This window comes from Arachis ipaensis, chromosome B7 (genome assembly GCF_059453495.1).
Source record: "Arachis ipaensis isolate K30076 ecotype BB chromosome B7, ASM5945349v1, whole genome shotgun sequence".
Taxonomy (NCBI): domain Eukaryota; kingdom Viridiplantae; phylum Streptophyta; class Magnoliopsida; order Fabales; family Fabaceae; genus Arachis; species Arachis ipaensis.
The window spans coordinates 1423293-1437723 of record NC_142442.1 but is presented as its reverse complement, the minus strand read 5'-3'; the positions used below and the strand labels follow the sequence as shown (position 1 = coordinate 1437723).

Genomic DNA, 14431 nt, shown 5'->3' with positions numbered 1-14431 from the left:
TCGATTTCTAAAAAAAAATAATAAATTTTATTTAAATTGAGAATGGATCATTCTAACGATATTTAATATAAAATTCTTAAATTGACTATAAAATATTAAAAATTAAATTAAAAAGTATTATAAAGACAAATTTAATAATTGAGTGAGAACAAATAAATATTATTTTCATATACTATTCATACAAATTTTAAATTGGATCAAATTGGAGTGGGGCGCTTGCCCCCAGAGGCACATACATACATCCGTCAATGCTTATATATAAACTTGTGTTTATTATTATTATTATTATTATTATTATTATTATTATTATTATTATTATCTTATTCATGCATTCAGATATTTCTAGCGTTACACTGACTAGTTATAACTTATAACAGAATAATTGACTAGATCATATGTGCATTAAAGCACACTGATTATGCCACCTCACACAGTTATAAGATTTTTGTCCTTTTTTCTTTTATGGAGTTTGTTACCTTGACCTTGACCACCTTCATAATCTCCATTAAATTTTAATAAATTGAATATATATATATAATCCTCCATCTTTTTTAATTGTTATTAAATATTTCTACTATGTCAATGTCATCCAACTATAAGGTACGAGAATTTCTTAGAGAAAACAAATGTGAAAGTAAATGGTTAAAGTATTTTTAATAATGCAACTATTTTTTTTTTGACTTTATTTACTTTTTTAGTTTCTTTTAGACTCAAGAAGGAGGAAGCAACAGAAAGAAGAAAACCTGATAACGTTGCCCATGTCAAGCGTGCATAGGATATGAGACAAATTGTTCCAAAGCATGCAAAGATTTGTGATGACACCAAAGAAATTGTTCGTAGCTGCGTTTGTGAGTTCATAGGAATAGTTACCTACGAAGCAAATGGGCATTGTGACACCGAGCAACGTAGGACTCTTGCTGCTGAGGACATCATATGGGCCATGTCGAGCCTTGGTTTCGACAACTACGCCGAGCTTCTCAAGGCTCATCTTAGCCATGTGCGCTATATTGGCGCTGAGGCACACTACACTGATGCTCCTCAACGCCCTGACGAGAATGTTGCTCCACCACCAACCCCTACACGTGGGGGTGTTGGTGGACCAACATCCTTTGTGTGTAGGAGTGAGTATGACCCAAGGGAGACTGGGAAGGTTTGTGGTGGGTTCAGGTTGGGTGGTGGGGCTTGGTCAACTAGTGGTGACAATGTTGGAGGGAGTGAGTTTGATCCTCTTGCTTACCTCAATCGTGACAAGTTCCTTTGAGTTGGTAGAAGAACAAAGCAATGGTTAAGTAGTAGAATAGAACCATGCAATTGTAAGAACTACTATGGAATAAGAACATGCAAAACTTTTGACTCTGTTCATGGCTATTGTAATGAATTATTGTTGGCTAAGACTCTAATTATTCTTCAAAATACAGGGTAATTGAATTGAATGATTAAGAAGATGCTGAACGCAAGTTAAGGTAATATTGGTAACTTGCATGCAGTTTGATTTTCATCTAGTAATTGATTATTGAATATTGGCCTCATAGTTACATCACAATTCTTACAGATTATAAGGTGAATAAACCTCATCATATCACAACACTACTAATTATTTATCATCCAAGGTTAAGTATAATTTCTGATCTCTGATATAATCAATCACTTCATCTGCTGTCAGGTATTTTATTGATAATCCTCTTGCAATGCAGTCCCTGAAATTAGACAATTAGTAAAGACAGCAAAAACAAAATAATATGTCTTTTGTTAAATCACTGTACTAAACTCTTATAGAAGCAAACAAGGTCATAGGATTACCTTAATCTCGTTGAACTGATTTGGTTCGGTACAAGGTCATGCACAACTTTGATATTAGCCTAAAAATCGTAATGGCGAATTTGATGATAAGTATAAAAGCTAACTAGCAAAAGTTCATTCTGAAGTGATAAGCAATTTGGACAAGTTATATAAGTCTGATATACCTGATTCTCCTTCAAAATTTTATCATCGGATATAATCTTCTCAACATCCTGTCCTTCTCTGCGAATGCAGACTATTCCGTAATCTCTGCATATACTCTTAACCTAAAGTGAAATCACCAAATCATAGTCCATTACTTCCACAATCTATCACTAACAACTAACAAGCATATTTAAACTCTATCTGCTATTATCATATATAGGTGCTAGTAGAGGTAAACTTCTAAGCTCACTAATCTTATCAATTCTAACAATAAGACTCCACAGAAACATAACCAATCCAATTCCTATCTTTGAATTCCACAACCATCTGTGGATGGTTTTCAAAAATATTATGTGGTCCCATTAGAATTGCATTTATGTCCTAGATTCACCAAATGATTCAATGTGAAGCTATTGATATTATAAACAACATTTATATTTATGTATTGAATATTTACCTGGTCAGGAATCCAAAATCCTGGAATGCTAAAAGAATGAATCAGATCAGAACCACAGACAAGCATGACCTTGAGGGTTCCTGGACTAACAAATAAAAAGGCAAGTTATTCTATTTGAAATGTTTATAACGTGAAAAGAAAATATCAAAGTTTCTTTCTAGTCTACATCCCCATTTAATAACAATAAGCATCTAGAAAAACTGAAGGCTTTAGTAGAACACAATCAAAATAAGCTGGCTGACTATGTATTGTCGTAGCACCAAGAAATTCTGAAAAACTACAGGGAGTAAAACATGCCCTAATATTGAAACCAATTCAATAATTATTTAAATAACAAAGCGTTCAAAATGAAAACATAACCTTAAGCATTCAATTTTAAAATTTCATCAATAGTGGGGACTAGCGCTCTTAAAGGAGATTAAGATAACCACTATGCTTCTTCTTCTTTCCCTTGGTTTACATATTAACAGTGGGCTGGGGAGAAATCTTATACGGACAGAAACTTTTCTTTGTTAAAGTTTTGTTTTAGAACATACCTCTAGATATTAATCCTTTCCCACATATTGAACTGTGGACTCTGGACAGCACGGTTAAAGTGCGTTGATAGGTGCTTTGATTTGCCTATTGGAGTTACAACCATATAAAAATTCAAAATATGAGGAAATGAGGCCACCAGACCATTGTACTTCTCACATTTGCACGGGTGATAAAGGAATGTTTGCAAACTGGCAGATAGATAGGGGCTAATTTACCTCCCATGGATCAACCATTACAAAGTCTGAACTTTTGCATGCTAGATTACATAATTGCATTCGATGTTCAGCAGATATTAGGTTCTGTACCAGCATAAAAGAGGCAGAATATTAGAATGTGCAACTGCGAAGGAGATATATTCATTTAAAAAGGCGAATAAAAGAGAAATATTAATAGATGCATAAAAGAAAGTTAAGCTTTGTTCTCATAGAATTTCTACAAAATTAAAAATAAAATTTCAAGGAGTCTTCCAAATCTCAAATAGATTGCCTATTGACTCATAATAACTTCAGTGTTTCTCACATGGCAAGCATATATTCCCTTATTAAGAAGTTATACAGATGCACATTTGATAGTAGTGTACCTTTTTCTTATATGCATCGTTCACAGGAGACATGTAAGCTCCAATTACGCAGTAACCTTCTGAATTCAGTGCATCTCTTGCAAGCTCTAACGTTAATATCAATAAAAAGGAGGGGGAGGGGATTACATTATATAAATGAAGTAAAAAATGAATAAATACAAAAATAAAATACCAAGAAATTATATCAATGAATTTTCATTAAGTAGTAGTCGGGGAGACTAAAGGTAAAATTATGAACATAGATTGCTCCCCTCTGCTGATTTATTTAGTATAAACTCAGACCTCATAACTTAAGGAAGTTGACAATATAAGAAGACACCACATCCACATGTATAAATTGGTTCTCATCCAAATTCCACAACTTATTTGAACATTTTTGCAAAGCTTTTAATTTCAATAACAATTCTCATTCATCATATTAACTTTTCAGAGTTTAAAGCTACAAAGCACTGGCAACTCAGCTGTAAATAAGGAAAAGAAAGTGAGGCGTAAATGGAACTCACCGAACATTCGCAAATGCATGAAGGTAGGTGGATTGAAGCTCCCAGTAGCGACAAGAACAACATATATCTTACTGCTGATTTTTTGGACAGAGATACAGAAAGTATGTCATAAACTCAACAATTGATAGTGAAGTTCACAGAATAATTCAACCACAAAATTGACCATTACATTAACCAAAGAAATGCATAATAAGATAAGGAACATACTTGGTTGTGTTTGGAGAGGGTTCATTGTTGATCAAAGCTAATTTATCCACCGGCAACGGAATATCCATTAGCTAGAACACATTACAAACAAGAAATCATAAAGTTATAGTAGAAGCTGAAGAATGGAATTACGAATATGAAAGAAAGCAATGTTTACTTTTTCTTAATCAATGAAGCGTAGAAATCACGTCACTGATGTGATGAAGAAAGAAGAGAATTTCTCTAATGTTATTGGATTGGAATTGGAAGCTGGATGGCTACGGAGCGTAGAACCAACGGCAAAGTAGAGAAATGATGCACCAGATAAATAAGAAATGGAAGAGCCTTTGGGAACTTTTATCAAACACCTTGTGTGCTATACGATATACACCCACAAATCCAATTATATTATCCTTTCTTTATTTTTAGTTGCAAGTCAGCAAGTCCAGGAAACAAAACCCCACTCTAAACCAAGCACAGAGCAAGGTTCTACTTAGTTCTAATTTTTGTTAATATTTTTGGCCTTTTTGGCCATGTTTGTTGGATTTTGGGCCTGGAAATGAGTATATCTGGCCCAAGTAAAAGATGATGAAGTGAGTCATATAATATAATCTCTTCCTTTTTAAATGTGAATAATGTAATGTTTAACAGTATATTTATAACGGCTATATGGCAACATAAGCAGAATACAATACACCCTAATAATAATAATAAAATAATTCATTTTATAAAACGAAACAGAGGCGCCATCTTTGTAACGGTTTAAACTCCCTCTGTTTTCTGTTCCCACCATCTTCTTTTTCTCTTTACTCCATTCTTGGAGAAAACTATCTTCAACCTCTGTTTCTCAACCATGCACTCCACCATTCTAATAATCTTCTTCTTCTTTTTCTTCTTGTTAACCTCAACCTCATTGATTGTTTCAGCAGAGAACGTCAGTTTCGAATTCTCTTCTTTCACACTCCGAAACATAACCCTCGTCGGAGATTCCTACCTCAGGAACGGACTCGTCGGACTCACACGCGCCACCGACGTCCCCACCACCTCCTCCGGCGCCCTCCTCTACGACCACCCTATCCCTCTCTTCGACCCACCCACCAACACCACCTCCTCCTTCTCCACTACCTTCTCATTCTCCATCACCAACCTCAACCCTTCCTCCTTCGGCGACGGCATCGCCTTCTTCCTCTCCCCTTCCAACACCACCGCTTCCGCCACCGCCTCCCCCGCCGGTCGCCTCGGTCTTCCTACCTCCACGCGCTTCCTCGCCGTCGAATTCGACACGCGCGATGATTCCGCCTTCCACGACCCTAACCAGAACCACGTCGGCTTCAACTTCAACTCTTTGAACTCCATAGCCACCGTTGACCCTATAACCCACGGCATTGACCTTAAATCCGGCAACACAATAACGTCTTGGATCGATTACAGCACTGAAAAAGAAACCTTAACGGTTTTCTTGAGCTATTCTTCTTCTTCCAAACCCTCCAGCCCTGTTCTCACAGTGCGCAACGTCGATCTCTCCAAGCTCTTGAAAGAAGAAAGGGTTTACGTTGGATTCTCAGGCTCCACCAGTGGAAGCACCGAGGTTCACTTGATCGAGCGTTGGAGCTTCAAGAGCTTCGGTTTCGTCCCTAAAAGACAGAACTTGAACCCTCACAATGTTTCTGATAACACCGTTGGAGTAACGGGAAATGGTGCCACTGTTAATTTTCCACCTGCTACAACTTCTTCTTCTAATGACGGTATAGGTGATGGTGATGATGATGACGACGACGACGATGATGATGGAGATAGAAAGAACAAGAACAAGAGGAGGAAAATTGGTATTGCTGTTGCGGTTGCGGGTCCTGCGTTTTTCTTTGTTCTGTTCTCGATTTTGGTGTTCTTTGCGGTTCGAAAATGGAAGGGTATAAAGAGAGGTGGTAACAACAATAATTCTAAGATCAACAGTGTGACAAGTTTTAAGGCTGAATCGTTTGTTACGTGTCCAAGGCAATTTGATTACAAGGATCTGAAGACTGCAACGAGGGAGTTTCATCCAAGCAGAATCATTGGTCATGGCTCTTTTGGGACTGTATACAAAGCTTTCTTTGTGTCTTCTGGTACCATTGCTGCTGTTAAGAGATCAAGGCATTCTCATGAAGGGAAAACTGAGTTCCTTGCTGAGTTGTCAATCATTGCTGGTTTGAGGCACAAGAACTTGGTTCAGCTCCAAGGTTGGTGTGTTGAGAAAGGTGAGTGGATCCTTATGATGCTCAAACTTAAATTTGTAACTATTTTTTCATAAAATTGTCGAATTTATGTGTCTATACTTGTGTTCGTGCAATGTAGGTGAGTTGCTTCTTGTGTATGATTTCATGCCTAATGGAAGCTTGGACAAGATGCTATACAAGGAACCTGAGAGGGGAAGGTTGTTGAATTGGTCTCATAGGGTGAACATTGCTGTTGGTTTGGCTTCTGTTCTTGTTTACCTTCACCAAGAATGTGAACAAAGGGTGATTCATAGGGATATCAAAACTGGCAACATTTTGCTTGATGGGAATTTCAATCCAAGGTTGGGTGATTTTGGTTTGGCAAAGCTTATGGATCATGACAAGAGTCCTGTTTCTACTTTGACTGCTGGAACAATGGGGTACCTTGCACCTGAGTATCTTCAATATGGTAAAGCTCTATGATGCTCAAATGCTTTAGTTTTGCTCTGTATATGTGGCACAATCTATTAGTCTATCTGATATGTGGCACAATCTATGGTCTCTAATATAATTATTGAGGAAATTATTATCATGTTTAATAGTAGTGTTCATATTTGTTAAATATAGGTAAAGCGACCGATAAGACTGATGTGTTTAGCTATGGAGTGGTGATTCTTGAGGTGGCTTGTGGGAAGAGGCCAATTGAGAGGGAAGGGCAAAAGATGATGAATTTGGTGGATTGGGTTTGGGGGTTGCATTCTGAAGGGAAGGTTATTGATGCTGCAGATAAGAGGCTTAATGGTGAGTTTGTTGAGGAAGAGATGAGGAAGCTTTTGCTTTTGGGGTTGTGTTGTGCTAACCCAGATAGTGCTGAGAGGCCTTCAATGAGGAAGGTGCTTCAGATTCTCAACAATGAAGCTGCACCAATTAGTGTTCCTAAAGTGAAGCCAAGTTTAACCTTCTCTTCAGATTTGCCATGCACAATTGATGACATTGTGTCTGATACTGAAGAGTTCAACACCAGCCAGAGCATGTGTGAGATCAAGATTGATTCATCATCAAGTTGCTGAATTTATAATAATTCCAATTTGATTCTTTAATTCCTTTTTTTTTCTTTTGCCCTTTAATTCTTTGTGTAATGTTGCTGTTCCATAAGTCTGAATATGATGTGCAAGAAAAGTTGATGTCGTCATGGTTCATTGATTGAAGTTCAAAGCTAATCCATTGAACTTCATTGATTTCATGCTTTATATGTTCAAGGCACATAAGCTTAGGTAGTATAGTGTGTACACTTAAACTAATTTTTGTTTGCAAATTCCTTTTAAGTGTACAAAATTAAACCGTAAAGACCATTATTATGTATGCTTTCTTTTGATAGAAATGGAGCAGTTCATTATTATTTGGCATGGTTCACTGCAATATTTACAGAACATCTGTGTTTAAATTATTCTGTCCCATATGTACCTAAAAAAGTGGCATTTGACCATGTGAGTTTTGGAAAGAAAATGTCACCAAGAAATGGAACTTTTTGCAACGGCTATATGCATATGAGCATCATCATCATTGGAGTGTATACACAAGTACACATGAACTTTATTGAAAGGGACAAACTTCTTGAATTATGGATTACTAAAATCCAACATTAACTTCATCTATGGTGTAAAATCAGCTAAATTTGAACTGGATTTGGCATCAAGAGTTTCAATGGAACAAAGATTTTTATTAACATTTTTTTTTTGCGAGAGGGGCCTCCTCTTTTGAGAGAGTGAAATAGGGTTGTGTTATGATTAGCAAATAAGACATAAACAGAGACACTGTGTCTAAAAACACTGAATTAATGTATTTTGTGTCATTTTTAACAGAAATAATATATAAACACTAACAAGACACACAATTTATTTTTTATTATTTATTATTTTATTCAATTTTTATAATTATATTTTTTATCATTATATCTTTTTTTAAATTTTTTATAAAAAATATAAAATAAATTAAATTTTCATAATTTATTTTAATTTATTACCAAACAAAATACAAAAACATTCATATTTGTATTGTTGTCTTTGCGTCTTTGCGTTCATTGTCCTATCCTACGTTCATTGTCCTATTTGTTTTTGGACATGGAGGGCATGGATTAATTGACTTTAGAATTATGTTTTCAATATAGGAAGGTTTTACCACCGTATCAAAGTGATATTTGGATTTGGGTTTAGTAGGGGTGTCAAAAATCTCCATGAACCGTGGATTTCCACGGCTCCGAATGGAGCCCCAATGGTGGAAAATTTTTCTGTAGAAATGGGGATGGGGAGCGAAATTTTTCCGAAACAGGTGCGGAAACCTGAGCGAAAATCTCTGCCTATTTCCGATAATTTTTCGAATTTTTTAACTTAATAATCCTTACTTTATTTCTAATATAGAAATTTTTTTAGTAATTTTACTCATTAAAAAACCTTAACCCTGTTGTTCAAGATTTTATTTTATGGACTATGATTTGTTATGTTATATTTTTTGACTTATAATCTTAGATAAAATATATTTGTGTGTTTGTAATAATATTTTTTAGTTTATTTTTTTGATATTTTTTATTATAATTTCCATATGAATGTTAAACATAGAAAGATGGAGAGTGGGGCCTCCGAAAAATACGGGGGAACGCAAGGAATGGGAATAGGACAATTATTCCTCTATGGTGAAAAACAGAACGGAGACAGAAATTATTTCTGGGGGCAGGGACGGGAAGCAGGGAGGCATCCCCCGCTCCGCCCCCATTGACATCCCTAGGATTTACTTCTGATTGGTTTGTTGTTGGCGCAATCTAATCCTTTTAAATTGTGTGGTTAAAAATGTTTAATCTGGTTTGACCCACTTGACTTGGTTTTTTAACCTCTAAGTAACATTCAATTTTGAATTAAAGCACACTTATTAAATTTTAATATAGGGAACGGATGACAAAATTTTCCTTCGGAATTTGTAATGTCATATTTGGAATTTGTATCTTCCATTTTGAATTAATTGTTGGCCTATATTCCTATAATATATAAAGGCACAAGGAGTAGTCCCACTCCCATCACAACACATTTGTATTGAAGGGAAAAAAAATGAAGTCTTCCACCTTTGCCTTATTTCTAGTCTTCTCATTTCTCTTGGTAAAACTTCAAAATTTTTTTATCCATTTTATATAAATCCTTTTTAAGTTTTATGATATCAAACTATACACATAATTTGTTTCTCTTTTCTTTTTCTTCTCCCTTGTTTCTAGGTTGCAAATAATGTGTGCCATGGGAGAAAAGATCAAGGTGAATATTGGAAGGATATGATGGATAAGCAAACTATGCCTGAAGCAATCAAAGACCTTCTTGTTGAAGATCCACAAGTTTCATCATCACATGCAAGAAAAAATAAGGATCAATTTAGGAAGGACTTTGACATTAAGCCTAATGTCATACTCTATCACAGCCATGTTGGACCCAAGAAGCAGAAAGCATAAGTCTTTTGAAAAACGTTTTGTTTAAGTTTGTGACTCTGTGGAATAATCATGCATGTACTTAGTTAGTTCATGCACGTGTGTTAAGTATATTACTTTTGTTTTTTGTGAATGTTATGTTTTTTCTCCCTTTTTTTTCCTTCGCAAGTTATATCCAAAGGTGAAACAAGAAAGTCTGTACAATTAAGATGGTAACAACAAATTATATATTAAATATATATTTTTAAAAATTAGAGATTAAATTTTAAAGTATTTTGTTGTAGTTATTATTAAAAAATAATATACTTTTAGTTTTAACCGTTTGTTATTTTTATGTCTAAGTAATTTTTTATTTTTTTAATTATGAATGTTTATATTTTTTAAAAAATAAATAAGTTTAAAGATTAAATTTCTGACTTCAGCGGCTAACTCTGTCGCCATTGTATAATTGTTGCTTCCTTGATTCTCTGCATTCCCACACGAACAAATGAGTAAATGCTTCATTTATTTATTTATTTATTTTTTGAGGGAATGGTTCATCTCTTTGTACGTTGCATCTGTAAGTTTTTATTATGACGTTACATACTCCACAAGCAAGCACCTGCCGTTCAAAATTAAATTCAATTGATGATTTCTCTCCTCTTTTTCTTCTTTTATAAATTATGTTCATAAGTTTTAATTTATTTCACTTTGAGCAGATATGCTTAGAATTAAACTATTTCTTAATACTACATAGATTGTCTTTTTCCTTCGCTTTTACACATTATTCAACAAACAAAATAATTTTAAGCTTTCATGAGATCCATTTAGTCAAGTAAACAAAAAAAAAACTAATAAACAAGTATGTGAATCATCGATATAATCATGCTATGTAATTAGTGTAAATAAAATTGATTATTTATTTATTATAAATTTAATTCATTTATTATAATAAATTTAATTATTCTAATGATTAATTTTTTAATTAAAAAATATATAAATTAATATGTATAAATATATATAAATATACATTAATTAGTAATTAATTTTTAGTATATTAATAAAAATAGATTCTCTCAATTTTTTTTCAAACTTAATAAAGTGTTCACACTTAATTCTATAAATAAGATTAAAAAATATAAAAAATATTAAAAAATTAAAAAGTACACTTTATTTTTTCAATTAAAAAAATCTATTCTCATCTTTGATTAACAACCATATAAGATTATTAATTAAAAATGTTACTCAAGACAAATTCGTTTGTTCTGACTTTTAATATGCTAACATAGGTTTTAATTTGGAGTTTCAAGGAGATGATCATAGCAGAAAAATAGAACATTTTGGATGACACGTTGTAGACATGCACAGGAATTGATGCTACTCCTCCTAAAATAGAAGATGATAACAAGAAATATTGTACAATAATATTAATAAATAGAAGAAGATATTTTAAGAGTCATTTTCTCTAAAGCAGATATTAATTTCCACAAACCAATAAAAGAAAAAGTTGACTATAAACATTATCTTATCAGATCAGATCCTTATTTTCTCCTAAAGTAGCGACCGTATACATGAAAGGTTGGCACAAATATTGGTCTTTCTGAAAAAGCCAAATTACAGAAATTGACTTTAATTTCATGTTGCTGTTGCTTGATTTGATTCTGCTCCATCACCATCATCATTCTCGATCATTCTTAGCTTCTTGCACCGTACATACTTTCTAATAGTTATAAATACACATATACTAAAATAAAAATATTATTTGTACACTAAAATATAAATCAATTAATAAAATTAATTATTATATATATAATTTAATTTATTTTTAATATATATTTTATATTTTAATATATATTCTACAATAATAACTAATTTTAATATACACTTAATATAATTATATTAAAAATTATAAATTTCATATCAAGTCTCAAATATTAATCAAGATTTTTCACAAAGAGCCTCTATAACCATTAACACTATGGTTTTTCTGTTTGTGAACAAAAAACTAAACAGAGGAATATGATTATCATTATCCACATACTTTGCATGAAATCTTAAACTTTAGTTAAATCTTAATTTTTTAAAAAAAATAAGTGTTTTTACAATTAAAAATTAATGTTCAATATTTATTCTCATAATATATATTTATCATTTGAGTTCAATTAAAGAGTTAACCTTTAGTTATTTTTTAAATTATTAACTATAAATCCTAAATATTTAAACTAAAAAAGAACTTTTATAATGAAAAAAATAATTAATTAATATTATTGACTAATTAAAAATTAATTTTCAATACTTATCTTCTATCCCGACAAGTTAAAAATTAATCTGTCGTGGTACTGATCTTTATTTAAAGGTTTATTATTGGCCAATAAATTACTGCATTATGCACAAAACAGAATTCGAACTAGTAAACTAACCACTAAATCAACTCAACTCGATTTTATTCTCACTATTTTAGTAGAAAGAAAATTTATAACCTCATTACATACCTTGGCTAGTTGGCTTGAATGGTAATTAAGATATATAGTAGTGATTATTAAGAGAAAAAAAGATGTATACCATATAAACAAAGACAAAGATGATGACAAAAGAATAGAAAGCACACTCCCAACAAAGGTAAAAGATTCTTTGACCATTTCTCGGGTTGTGCTCTCTCTCTTCTGTCAACATTTATAATCTCCTCAACGTCCAAACACTTGTATATCATCCTCTTTTGCAACGTTTTGTGACCATTAATTGTATATCACTCTTCTCCTTGATCAACAAAATTAAAACAGCATCAACAATATATTCATCAGGTGAAACCATATACGCACACATATAGGCATACATATGCAGCTTTTGGTGCAATTAAATATGAAATTATTCTTGCTTAATAACTAATTTAATACGAAGTTATAGGAATAACATGGTTGAAGTCCTACTTAAGTACTCCTCCTCTTAAACCTAATGAAACACAGACAAGCGACGAGGTTATTAGAGGGATTAGGTAGAACTAGGGTTTAAGATATAATTATTAGGGTTTAAGTTATAAGGAGATGTGTTTATTATCTATCTTCTCCTTTTGCTATAACATTTTATATTAGGTGGAAACTCAAGTGCAGTCGACTTCACGTGAAGTAATAGTTGAAAGTCTTTAAATGGTTTGACTGACTAAATTTTTATCTAAAGGCTCTCGGCTATCAATTTCACGTGAAGTCGAACACACCTGAAGTTAAGAGTCATGAAATAATTTGACAAATTTAACTAAATTATCATTTAACGATGATCAATTATCAACTTCACATAAAATTAATTGTAGGTAAATTTTTATCATTCTAGATATATAAATCTTGATAAGGTAACAATACTATAGAATATCAAAAGTAATCTCTACAATGAGCTACTTCATCGCATCTATACTAAATATGCAAAATTAAAAGCAACGATGAATAATATAGATGGTTGATTAAGAAATAAGAATGAATAATTCACCTGCATATATGTATGTATCTGATCTTGTCTCTTCTTGAACATATTGATCATAAATTTAACTCTCTCTATATATAGAGTTAGATTTATTAGGAAAGATATATAGTAGAATAAATAAATCTGAGGAGAAGGGCACAAGATCTTAGAGGGGGAAAGAGAAAAATAATTTATAATGGAAAGGAAATTATTGATTGAAGAAGATGTATTGAGAATGAATGAATAAGGAGCTAAGATGAAATTGATGAAGGGTTTGAACTTTGAAGAGAGAGAGAAACGTATGAAACAGAAACTCTATCTGAAAGGTGCTAGAAAATCACCTTGGATAGGTCGCCATAGGTGGTGGTCTTATATATCAATGTCACAATATATTTAACCGACTATATGATATATGAGTGGTGTTTGATTTGGCTAAATGCATTTTGCTTATTGGCCTAGTTTTAATTTGTGTCTTCTCTTCATTACCTACTTATTATATAAAATTAATTAGATTTTATCTTAGCGTTTTGTATATATGGACAAAACATCTAATCTATTTTGTTATATATATTAAAAGGGTTTTTCTTTTTGAAAAATAATTAGTAGGTGTAAAAATTAGTTATTTTTATCTAATAGAATAGTAATTAGTTGGTTGTCAATATAATTCTTGTGTGTGATCATCTAAGTAGGGATACCTAGGATGACTGGGAAAACATTCTTCCATGGATATAAATTAATTCTACATTTAAACAATTATTTAATTAATTAACAATTGGCATTCTAATATAATATATTTAGTATTATATAAAAATTAAAAATCAAAGCCAACTACTCATTTAAAATGATAAATACTCTTTTCTTAACAAGCAACATAATGATGTCTTTAGATTCAACCAAAATAAATAAATAAATAATAGTAACAATGATGTATGTCAAATTCTGTAAATAAGAAGTTAAAAGTAGATTGAACTTTGACAGTTAGATAATAGTAGTCTAGGTCGCACATAGATGATAGATTAATTACTAATAATTCAGTGGGTGGCTGCTTTGTTTAATTTATATCTGACAATGGGTGGCTGTTCAGTGTTTATTTTGAAACACATTTATTTTTTATTTTTCCGGTATTAAAGATTTGGA

General features: G+C 32.4%; 3 protein-coding genes and 1 long non-coding RNA gene across 6 annotated transcripts; 2 read left to right on the top strand and 2 right to left on the bottom strand.

The window, feature by feature from the left end:
- Positions 1 to 252: 252 nt before the first annotated feature.
- On the bottom strand, positions 253 to 4685 carry NMNAT (nicotinate/nicotinamide mononucleotide adenyltransferase). Of its 3 annotated transcripts, XR_015892189.1 has the most exons (11): positions 4386 to 4685; positions 4229 to 4299; positions 4022 to 4095; positions 3519 to 3604; positions 3154 to 3237; positions 2938 to 3022; positions 2402 to 2481; positions 1965 to 2066; positions 1801 to 1859; positions 1537 to 1697; positions 253 to 571 (listed from the first exon to the last, which is right to left on the bottom strand). XR_015892189.1 is itself a non-coding variant. In XM_016309962.3 (10 exons), the coding sequence occupies exons 2-10, from the start codon at positions 4294 to 4296 to the stop codon at positions 1595 to 1597; spliced, it is 738 nt and encodes a 245-aa protein (XP_016165448.1). In that variant the 5' UTR covers positions 4297 to 4299; positions 4386 to 4685; the 3' UTR covers positions 1470 to 1594. The 3 variants fall into 3 exon arrangements, 2 of the variants coding, with proteins under 2 accessions (XP_016165448.1, XP_016165447.1); XM_016309962.3 differs by lacking the exon at positions 253 to 571 and having other exon boundaries at positions 1470 to 1697; positions 4022 to 4092; XM_016309961.3 differs by lacking the exon at positions 253 to 571 and having other exon boundaries at positions 1470 to 1697; positions 4386 to 4671.
- Positions 4686 to 4963: 278 nt separating this feature from the next.
- Positions 4964 to 7832, top strand: LOC107610076 (Concanavalin A-like lectin protein kinase family protein). The gene is made up of 3 exons (XM_088493677.1): positions 4964 to 6444; positions 6542 to 6871; positions 7030 to 7832. Exons 1-3 carry the CDS (start codon positions 5061 to 5063, stop codon positions 7470 to 7472), a joined length of 2157 nt encoding a protein of 718 aa, XP_088349803.1. The 5' UTR covers positions 4964 to 5060; the 3' UTR covers positions 7473 to 7832.
- A 1633-nt stretch (positions 7833 to 9465) lies between these two features.
- On the top strand, positions 9466 to 9999 carry LOC110264445 (organ-specific protein P4-like). The gene is made up of 2 exons (XM_088493563.1): positions 9466 to 9548; positions 9662 to 9999. Exons 1-2 carry the CDS (start codon positions 9501 to 9503, stop codon positions 9887 to 9889), a joined length of 276 nt encoding a protein of 91 aa, XP_088349689.1. The 5' UTR covers positions 9466 to 9500; the 3' UTR covers positions 9890 to 9999.
- A 1247-nt stretch (positions 10000 to 11246) lies between these two features.
- Positions 11247 to 13689, bottom strand: LOC107608194 (uncharacterized). Its single transcript, XR_001612759.3, has 2 exons — positions 13322 to 13689; positions 11247 to 12601 (listed from the first exon to the last, which is right to left on the bottom strand). It is a non-coding gene; the product is annotated as an uncharacterized LOC107608194 (long non-coding RNA).
- Positions 13690 to 14431: the final 742 nt, after the last annotated feature.

Excerpts from the sequence above, each read along its gene's own strand:
- NMNAT (XM_016309961.3), bottom strand. The coding sequence starts at position 4,296 with ATGGATATTCCGTTGCCGGTGGATAAATTAGCTTTGATCAACAATGAA. Across the intron at positions 4,096-4,228 it reads CCCTCTCCAAACACAACCAA|CAGTAAGATATATGTTGTTC; the intron begins GTATGTTCCTTA and ends CCAAAAAATCAG. Across the intron at positions 3,023-3,153 it reads TAATGGTTGATCCATGGGAG|GCAAATCAAAGCACCTATCA; the intron begins GTAAATTAGCCC and ends TAACTCCAATAG.
- LOC107610076 (XM_088493677.1), top strand. The coding sequence starts at position 5,061 with ATGCACTCCACCATTCTAATAATCTTCTTCTTCTTTTTCTTCTTGTTA. Across the intron at positions 6,445-6,541 it reads AGGTTGGTGTGTTGAGAAAG|GTGAGTTGCTTCTTGTGTAT; the intron begins GTGAGTGGATCC and ends CGTGCAATGTAG. Across the intron at positions 6,872-7,029 it reads ACCTGAGTATCTTCAATATG|GTAAAGCGACCGATAAGACT; the intron begins GTAAAGCTCTAT and ends TGTTAAATATAG.
- LOC110264445 (XM_088493563.1), top strand. The coding sequence starts at position 9,501 with ATGAAGTCTTCCACCTTTGCCTTATTTCTAGTCTTCTCATTTCTCTTG. Across the intron at positions 9,549-9,661 it reads TAGTCTTCTCATTTCTCTTG|GTTGCAAATAATGTGTGCCA; the intron begins GTAAAACTTCAA and ends CCTTGTTTCTAG.